This window comes from Mus pahari, chromosome X (genome assembly GCF_900095145.1).
Source record: "Mus pahari chromosome X, PAHARI_EIJ_v1.1, whole genome shotgun sequence".
Classification (NCBI taxonomy): domain Eukaryota; kingdom Metazoa; phylum Chordata; class Mammalia; order Rodentia; family Muridae; genus Mus; species Mus pahari.
In genome coordinates this window covers 9,449,740-9,460,461 of record NC_034613.1, presented here as the reverse complement: position 1 = coordinate 9,460,461, position 10,722 = coordinate 9,449,740, and the positions used below count along the sequence as shown (strand labels likewise).

Genomic DNA, 10,722 nt, shown 5'->3' with positions numbered 1-10,722 from the left:
AGGTTATCTTTCCCTGATACATGTCCTAGAGTGACATTTGTGATCTCTCTTCCTGACTGTCTTTTCCTGGTGAAATATGAGCCCCATGAAGAAGGTAAGGGAAACCTATCTTTTTTTTTTCTTCTCTAGGGCTCAGCATAGCAGGTATTCAATAAATGCTAATATAATAAATAGACACTCTATTCATCTGATTTATATCATCATAACAAAGTGTGTGAGGATGAAACATTCAGAAAGAAAAAAAAATACTGATTTTGGCTTACAATTCTGGAAGGCCAAGAACATGGAATTAGTATATAACTGGTTTCTGATGGGGGCCCCATGGTACTGCATGTATAGCAGGAAGTAGATGGATACACACAAAGAATAGAAACATGCAATAGATGGAGAGGAGGTGGCAGGTTCCCTTTATAACAACCTAGTTTTTTAAAATAATGCTTTACTCTTTAAAACCATGTTAATCTCTTGATAAGAAGGAGCTCCCATGGCCAGAGGTTTACATGTCAAACCATCTCTCATTGCCATTACTTTGAAGAATTAAGCTTCAACGTGTAGTCTAGTTGAAAGAAACCACACTTGAACCATATCAGATATCTTCCATATGATTATTAAAGAGGATTCTAGAAGTTGGCAGGTGACTCTAGAGTCTGAACTTGATCTAAAATTCATAGGGAAGCAGAAGCCTGAATTCATTCTCAGTTAATATAGATGGAGAACTAGCAGCATATAGCTTGTATTTCCTCTGATTTTCTCCACAAGCCATGATATTGTGTATGCTTGTTCAAGTTTAGAAAGCATTATATTCATCTTGTCAATGAAACACAGAGAGAAGACAGCCTACAGCTGTTATCTACCCTAGGGGATTGAGGGCTCTAAATAGGCCTGGATGACTGCCCATATGGAGTCAAAAAGCAACCTCAGAGACTCTTTAAGAGGCTCTGGTTCCCTGTTATCGAGGTATGAGTTCTGATTCAACCCATTTTTAATCTCATAAACTACAAGAAATGATTTGTTCAAAGAGAACAGTGAGTTTCCTCCAGATGCCATGGAATTTCTCTGGTTTTCCTTTTGGCCTCATTGTCAAGTGGAGATAGAGAAGGCAGTCTGTCTTGGACTCAAAGTCTTATTATATATTCAAGCCTTTAGTTGAAGCACTGTTGGAACGAAGCAAAGGGGATTTCAGGCATATCCTGTGAAGATCCTCTCCAATTATCTCTCCGTATTTGACATGTGTTTCACTTTCAAGCAGAAAAGGGGTACAGGTTCTAAAAGACCACTGATTCAGGGAGCTATGGACAAAGGTGAATCTCGAAGGGATCACAAAAGAACAGGTCAATGCAGCCTGGTTGCAGGATGAGACAGATTGTCATTTTCTGGAGTGGAGTTGTAGGTGGGGTTCAGGATTCATGTGTCTGGAATATAGAATCTAAGTATATTTTTTAGTTTCCTCCTTCCTGTAAAAAAAAAAAAAAAGTACCTGGTGGGAAACAATGGAAGAGAGAGTGTTTGTTTGACTTACTGAAGGGATACAGCCCATTGTGATAGAGAAGGCACAGTGGTGGGGCATGGACACATCCTGCATCTTGACTATAGCCAGGAGGCAGAGAGAGATGAATGTTGGTTCATGCTCATCTGCTTTCTCTTATTTCCCTTTTTATTCAATCTGGATACTAAGCCCATAAGACAGTGCCACTCATATTTTAGGTGGATCTTCCAATTAAACATCTCAGGGAACACTCTCACAGATATACCTGGAGATGTGTTTCCTGTATTATTTTAAATCATGTCAAGTTGAAAGTGGACAGATTAAGAACTAGACTTTTTCTGCCTGCAGTGACACTCAACAATAGAGGTGTTCATCTCTTTTTCTACTCTAAGAGCAACAGGATCACAAACTGCCTTAGTGACAAGTGGCCTTGGGGAGTGAAAGAAGAGGATGTAGAGGTTTGCCTTTGATTCTTTTCAACTTGGGAGTTCTCTAGTGGCAGTTCCTTTGAGGGCGGCTATTCCAATATCTTGAGCAGAGGCATATCACCCACTTCTTACTTTCTCAAAGGTGGCTTTTTTCATTTTTCTTTTTTTCTTTTCCTCTTTCTTTCTTTCTTTCTTTCTTTCTTTCTTTCTTTCTTTCTTTCTTTCTTTCTTCTGTTCTTTTCTGATTAGAAGAAATATATCCCTGTTTTGCCTGGGTCATCTCAGCTTAAGCATTTATAACCTTATTGAATGAATCCTGCATTTGCAAAAGCCACAGTTCCCAGATACTCATCCCAAGGTCACATAAAAGTAACAGACCATTCAGAGTGGGGAGCCCTGAATCCCATTCACCTATCCAAGGCCTCTTCACCACCATTACTGGCATTCTGGGTACCAGCTTCCATGGATTATACCACAGATGCATGAGTTTGATCAGTGAGAAGTTAATTGTATTATTTCCCTTGTGGTACGGGGAAATTGAGGGCTTAGCTTATGGCAGGCAAGGACTGCCACTGAGCTACCCCTTCCCCTGGCTCCTGAAGATGACTTTTTCTATCCTTGTAAGAGTGGGGAAAGTTGGATATCTTTAGACTAGGTACTTCATCACAATGTTAGAGCAGCCTTTTGCAGTTAACTAAACAGCATTCATATGATTGAAACGGGGATGAGTAAGGTAAGGCTGGGAAGGTTAATCCTGTTTGATCTATCAAGGCGTGCCTTGGACTCTTCCTTGTTTTTATTATACATGTAAGTAGGCATATATTGATCACACATAGCTATGAGGTATTATGCGATCTTAGTTTTTATGTACATGGGTGTTTTTACCTACATTTATGAATACAGCATACATGCCAGGTACCCACTGGAGGCCAGAAGAGACCCTGGTATTCCCTGGGACTGGGATTACAGATAGATCTATAGGGTAAGATGTGATTTTAAATACATATATAGGTGTTTTGCCTGCATGTGCAAATATAACTTACATGCCTGATGCCCACTAAAGGTCAGAAGAGGGTGTAGGATCCCCTGGGATTGGAACTACAGATGTCTGTGAGTGTTGAGTATTGACCATAGGTCCTCTGTTGGAGCTATCTCTTGAGACCCTGAGGTGACATTTTAATACACTTTTTTTTTTTCTTTCTACCACATCACTTAGTACTTTGTCTGCTTTCCTCTTGTGTCAGCTGGGTCATTGTGAAATTGAGCAGAAATCTTGCATAATACGTTTAACAGAGTGTCTGGCACTTGAAAAGCTCTTAATCTTTGGTCCCCTACTCTAATCGGAAGAGCTTCCAGTTCCTCAGCTTCACAGAGTGATCACGAGGCAGCTTGGAAAATACTCTGTAGAGGGCAACAGGGTTTTGACCCCTGGGGACGGACTTTAAGGTTCCAGGTCACCCTCCCAGCTGGGGTGTCCGCCCTCCTTGTGCCTGGGTTGTCGGGCTGGGGGCGGGGGCGAGGGTTGAGCGCTCCACCCAGCTTGCGCGCCTGCGGGTGGACAGGCGGGCGGGGCTCTGAGTCTAGGCGGCCCGCCAGCTTAAAGCCACGCTAGTGTAAGGGGACAGTAAGCAGCGCGGGCGCAGGCAGAGGTCCAGACGCAGTAGCAGCGGACGCAAGAGGCCTGGAACCTAGCGAGCAACATGAGCAACAAATGCGATGTGATCGTGGTGGGGGGCGGCATCTCAGGTCAGTCGCCTCTGCGAGCTAGAGCTAGAGCTATTGAAGTTCTCAGAAAAGTGGCTGGCTTGAAAGGCCTGCAAAGCAAAGGGGCGGGGGCTGACCCTAGAATCTCGACTGTAGGTGTACCCGAGGATGTCTCTTTGGGTCAGAACTGAATTACTGTCTAGCTGTGTTCTTCCCGGGCAAAGAATTTAGTGAGTCCCTGGGTCACAAGTGGGAGACTGGAAGCGTGCTGAGGGTTTGGAGTCAGACTTTGGACCTTTCCTAGGCTTGCTGGAAATTTCCAGCTGAGGAGAAAGGGTACTGGGAAGCTGGAGACAATTGCTGGGGTTGGGGGACCTGCAAAGGTCAGTAATTGGTTCCAAAATGACCTAGAAACTGTACTCACTCAAAACAGGCAAACAACAGGTTATTATGTTGGCACTAAGCAAGTGGCCTTGAACAAGAAAAGGGGTGCGATTATAACCAATTAATTTCCCAGGATCATTGAGACTTCGCTAATTCCCTGTGGTCCCTGGATACCTGTGGATCTGACGGAGCCAACACACTGTGTCCTCTTAGTGAATGCTTCCTCCAGCCCCAATTTATCATGCCATTTCTCCTTGAGTATCCCAGGGTCACTGAACTGCCACTAGGTTCTCGGGTACAAAGACCTATATGGAGCAAGGACAAGAAGCACAGAAGCCAGAAGTGGGGAATGGGGAACCCCTGTGAGGAATGGGACTCTAAGGAAGGCCAGGCAGACTCCATGGCATAGGGCCGGTGAGAGTATGCAATGCTTTGAGCCTGGCCAGCTTAACTGAGACACTTAGACTCCACGAGGAGTCTATTCTTGGAACGGTACTGAAGGCGATATCACAATCTGTAATTGTTTAAGGATTTGCCTTCACTTAATCTTAACTGGACATATGGAGAAAGAGCCATCCTTCCTTGCTATCACGAGCACAGGACAGAGTGACCAAACTCTCCGGGAACCATAGAACACAAACAAGCATTGGATGGCTGCTGACCTTGGTTCTATGTACTCATGTTAGCCCTCCTCACCTTTGGGCCAGATCTTGGGCTGATACCTCTGCCTAGCCAGCCACGGTGAGCGTATCCACAGCAGGCAAGCAGCCCGCTGCTGCAGATGCACTGATGGGTGAGCACAGTGTCCTAAAATGGCAAGGCTGGACAGAAATTCAGCTTTCATGGCAATCCTTTCGGAATCTTCTATCCAAAAAAAACTTGGACTTAACAGCATCCCCACCTAGGCACCATAGAAAGTATTCTGCTCTAGACACTGTCTTGCACAACACTCTAACTTGTGGGAAACTGAGCCTTCCCTTTCCAAGCCACTAACAAAAGTACGTCACTTTCCCAAAGTGCCTTCATGGGTTTTCTACTTCTTCCCCATTACTTTAGCTTTTCTCAGTTATACTTCAAAGTTTCAAGTGTATGCTTATATTTTTAGTGCAGGGAACAGTACCCAGATCCCTACTATACCAGGCAAGGCTTCTACCACTGAGCTATATCCCTAACCTCTGTGCTCTAAACCTTCAACCTCACTGAAATTATTCATGTGAGACCCACATAGGAGAGTTATATAAAGGTTTAACTGTTTTTATGAACCATGATGAAACTCTGCATTAACTGATCAAAACAAGGGGATGAGGCAGAGACTACCCTTTGTCCAGAATGTTGTGTGGGATTGTCATTGTACTAATAAAAGCAAGGGGTTCAAGGCTCAGACTTCCTCAATTGCTGTATCTGCTACCTGCAGAAAACACCTGCTAACTCTAGTCAGTTTACAAGCTCATTGTGGAGGAGAATTGAAAAACTGTGAGCTCTGATTTTGAAAGGTCTAAAAATGGCACCCAGGGCACTGAAGGTGTCAAATCGAAGGAGCATTACATATGAGAGCACACATTCAGATTCCCAGGGTTGGGAAGGATGAAGAAGGAGCACAGGAGGACTGAAAGTTCAAGGTGAGCCTCTGCAATATGGCCCTGTTTTAAACAACAAGAAAGGATCTATTACTCAAATAAGGGACTTGAGATATATAAAGGATAATCTAAGAGGGCGTGATTTCTTGTGTTCTGTTTTCCAGTATAGTAAATATAGTTATCAAAAGTGCATGGTATGTTGACAAGAATGAAAAAGAATTATTCATATTTTCATCACAAAATAACAAAAGTTTGAGCAGATAGGAATGTTGTCCTCACTTAAATATTATACTGTGCATGCCTGTATCAAAGCATCACATACTACCCTAGAAGTATGTACCTTTATTGTGCTCGAAATGGAACACAGGCCTCAAACATTTTAGTTAAGTGCTTTACCAATGAACTGCATCCCTAGTTTTCGTTAGCCTCTTTAAAAGACTGGAAAGATAGCTCAGTCAGTAATGCATTTGCTGCAGAAGTGAGGTCAATTCCCAGAACCTATGTAAAGATACAGCTGAAAAGAATGCAAGAGCTTCAAGTTAGGAATTAGGTCTGTGGGATGTTATCTACTGCAGGAGCCACAGCAGTTGCAATCCCGAACTCACAGCAACTGCAGATGTATGCACTGTCTCTGAATGGGCCCATTAGCAGCCAGATATGGATGGAGGAAAGGCTCCAGGAGCCGACCAGGCTGGACTATTAGAGAGAGAGAGAGAGAGAGAGAGAGAGAGAGAGAGAGAGAGAGAGACAGAGAGANGAGAGAGAGAGAGAGAGAGAGAGACAGAGAGAGACAGAGAGAGACAGAGAGAGACAGAGAGAGACAGAGAGAGAGAGAGACAGAGAGAGACAGAGACAGAGACAGAGACAGAGCCACAGAGAGACAGAGAATATTACCTTCAGTGCTGACCCCACCAGGCTCCAGTAGGGAACTCAAAGACATTGGCCATGTATATGGCCCAGGTTAAAACAAATCCATCACAAAAGAAAACCAAAAGTCATAAAAGGGACTGGTGTCAGTGAGGTGGGGAATGATAGAGATAAGAGTGAGGTAAGAGAGGATGGTGAGAGAATTAGAGAATTAGACAATTATATATACAGTCTATTACTTCAATTTTAAGGAATCTAACAACTTCTGGCCTCTGTGGGCTTCAGGTATGCACATGGTGTATATACATACATACAAGCAAGTGCCCATACACATGAAGTAAAAATAAATCTTAAACACACACACACACACACACACATACAAAACAGCTGAGTATGAAGGCACAGGCCAATGAAAACCACTATCTTCCAAAAATATATACAGTACCTAAATGTTAACCTCTAGCTTAAACACACACATACACACACACACACACACACACACACACACACACACACGAAGGCACACCAATACACACACACAGAGATATGCACACCATACATGCACAAGTACACACACATACAGATGTACATTCAAGGGAGATTGTGTGTGTGAGAGCAGGGATTTATTCTTTTATTTAATGAACACTTCCTCCCATCCCACATATTGACACAAAGGAAATTAAATGTGAACACAGGGCTGTTGATCCTAGAGTCCTCATAAGTATACACAAAAGGCAGAGTCAGGAACAATTAAAATAATGACCTGTGGCAGGTGATTTAGTAACACAGACACAAAATTCTAGGGAAGGTGATTGTAGAAAACATCAGAATCTGAGAAAAAAATCTGTAAACATTTCACAAACAAGAGGAGTGGACTGGGCTTTAAAGAATGAAAGTGAATACATCAGTAGGCTAAATGACAGAAGCATTTTAAACTAAAGAGTAGCTTGTATATAATCAGACACATGAAAGGACATAGTAGCATGTTCCAGAAACAGTACAAATTACAGAGGGGGCAGGATTACAAGAGCCGAAGAACCAGGAGATTTGCTGTAAGATTGTGTCTCCTGGAAATGACAGGGAAGCTTCCTTCATGAGTCTGCACCATATGGCTGCTTAAACAAGACCAGGCTGGTACACCAGCAATTGATATGCTAACAGTGAAGGGTGATCTCATGGGTCCCCACCGCTTGACAAAAACTGCAAGTAACTAAGGCCTGGTAGTGGAAGGAAATAGCCTTCTCCAGGGAAGAGCCTCCAAACATTATCTAACACCAGTTGGCCAGCCCTGAAATCATATGCAATGCAAGTAAGGCTAAACAAACTGAGCAAGCTGTGTCTATATATTTAATGCACTTGGATGTATATATATATATAAACATATATTTGTGTGCATATTATATATGTATATATAAAACAATATAAAAAGAAGACATAAATTTGAAAAGGGATCAAGGGACATGGGAGGAATTGGAGGGAGGAAAGGGAAGGGGGAAATGTTATAATTATATTTTAATTTCAAAAGTTAAAATGAAAACCTCTTAAAAAGAATTTCAGTATGAAGAATGGGGGTAGGTCTGACAGAAACAAAAGTTAAAAGATTAGGTGGGATCTTGGCCTAGTGGATCAAGCCTATAATTCCAGCATCTGGGAGGCTGTGGCAGAAGGACTACAAAGGAAATCTGGTTACACAGCACAATTGATTGTTTTTAAATCTCCAAGTTCATTTTTTTGGGGTGGGGTGGTTTGAGACCTGAAAATCAACCTGTATACTAAGTTGGCCTTAAACTCAGAGATCAGCCCTGTTTTTTGATTTTGATTTTGTTTTTGTTCTTTTTGGGTTTTGTTTTTGTTTTGTTTTTTGTCACCAGAGATGAATTGTGCAGAGACTTTATATGTTTATGTGCTTAGCATCTTCTGTAGTTCACAAATATGATAATTTTAATTCATAAAAGATATGTGTGAGGTGACTGGGAATATGGAGAAAGTGCTGGCATAAGAAGGAACTGAAAAGTTGGACAGCTGTGGTGGAGTGTGCTGGGAAGGCACTCTGAGATCTCCATCAGCTGGCAACTCGGAGAGAAAAATACTGCCACAGATGTGCATGGTAGAGGGCTAAAGTCGCTGTCATAGAAGAAATGGCATGAACCAAGTGGGGAGTATATGATTTTAGACTCAGGAGATGATTGACAAAAAGGTTTATATTCCAGTTTCCAAATTCCACTCTGTTTTTAAAACTTTGTCAATGATTAAACTCGGGGCAATCTGATAATTCCTTGATAAGGTTGAAAGCTGTCAGCAAAATGTAATCACTCCCTTTAGGATAAACACAGAGACACACTGAGGGTATAGCTAGTTAATATATAACTTTCTTTTTGATGCTTAAACAAAATTTCCATGCGACTGAGGATTACCTCTTTAGAAATGTGTCTGCTTGTAAGTGATTCCCTACCACAGAAGGAGCGGGTTGTTTACCCCCTGAAATTTGGCAGGGCAAACGGAATCTCACACTTGGAACTGGCTGGCAGCACAGTAGCCCATTGCCTGTGTCCCAAGTTTCAATGTTAATGTTTGAGTTGCTGCCACTGTGGGAACTGTCTTGCAACTCTGGAGTGGATCCTACTCAATTACCAAAATAAAAGCTAAGAAAGGCCAACTCAAAACAGAAAAGAGAAAGGTTTTGTGAGGCCTGGGAAAGGAGAGGCAGGAGGTACTTGCTTAAGATCCTTGAAGGATCATGAAGCAGACTTTTAAATCCAACATATGAATGATAAGTCTGGTTAGGAAAGTGAGCTGGCCACTTGCTGGTGGTCCTTGGATACTGAGTGTGCTCCACAGTCATAAGGGGATCATGAGTTCAGGGGCACTGTGGGTAGAGGTGCCTTTGGGATTAATGGCCAAGCCAACTTTTCTTTTGTCATGAAGAAAAACATGGGGGAAATTCTTTTTAAACTAAAATGTTCAAAAGTATCAGGGATTTGATAATGTGCTTGAAAATTTGTATATTCCAGCCAAGGAGAAACAGAAAGGCCATGGTAATATTCACTCAGCATAGTAAACTGCCACACAAACTGCAGATGAGCCCTAAGTTCCTGCACTTGCTTAAATGATTTTGTATGACCCATCCATCTCCTCAGCATTTCTCTTTTCAATAGAAACGAAGACTTACTGATTAGAAAATGAACAAAAATGAAAAATTATGTTAGAAATGATTCAAAACATGTACTAGAAAATCAATTCTCAGTGAGTGGGGAAGGAAAAGATTACCTTCATAAAAGATAAAGCAGGAGAAAGACTATTTTTGAAAAGCAGCTGAAAGTACAAAGCGAGAATGAGAGGAAAGGAAAGGAACCAGGGGGATGTGGGAGGAAAGTAAAAGAAGGTAATGGGGGGTGGGATCAAGGTGTGTTTTAAGTTGTATGCAAATGCCACAATGAAGCACACTGCTTTTCCAGTTACTCCCATAAGTCACAATGTCTCTTTTGCCAACTCTTTAGAGGTCTAGAACAAGGACTTGTGATTTGCTTCACTTTACATTCTGGGACATAGAGCATGATAAGGCTTCCTTTTTCTAGTTTCGTTTTCTATAATCCACTGAACTCCATCTGAGGGAGGGCAGGTAGGATGAGCTGCAGGGAAGAAAGGAAGGTGAACAGTGATGGAATGCTATCTTAGTTCAAACATATTTTTACAAACAGTTTGAACATGTAATTATTACAGGAGAGCCCATGTCTTTGTACTGCAAAAATCATTAACTTTACATGTAATACAAATAGTGATGTTTCAAACTAACTTTTTTCTTTTACATATATTTTAAATTTTGATAGTAATTAAAATCTTAAAAATATATGATGTGCTACATGATAATTTTTTACATTTATGTAGTCTGTAATGATCAAATCAAGACAGTTAATATTTTATCACCTTATTCAAAAAGTTTCTTTCACATGTGATAATTGAACGTATTTATAGGACACAGTCTGATGTTTCAATAGAGGTAGATAACACATTCTAATCAAATTAGGGTAATTTGTGTTCCAATTTTATTATCATTGCTCTTTTGGAGACTTCTAAATTCTTTCTTCCAAAAACCACGTAAATGGATTATAAAATAGCTTCATTAGTGAGGTTCCCTGTATTCAAGATATATGACATAAACCAGATGAATCTTTGGTTAACTAACATATATCAAGCACATGCACATAATTAAGATATAGTACCTGATCTCTCTCTCTCTCTCTCTCTCTCTCTCTCTCTCTCTCTCTCTCTCTCTCTC

At 41.5% G+C, this 10,722-nt stretch overlaps 1 protein-coding gene across 1 annotated transcript in view; it reads left to right on the top strand.

Annotated features, from left to right (window-relative positions):
* Nucleotides 1-3,511: 3,511 nt before the first annotated feature.
* The window catches only part of Maob (monoamine oxidase B), a 103,833-nt gene continuing 96,622 nt past the window's right edge, over nt 3,512-10,722 (top strand). Inside the window, exon 1 of the mRNA XM_021188198.2 lies at nt 3,512-3,660. Within this exon, the coding sequence (XP_021043857.1) occupies nt 3,615-3,660 (46 nt within the window). The 5' untranslated portion in view covers nt 3,512-3,614. The remainder of the gene's footprint in view (nt 3,661-10,722) is intronic.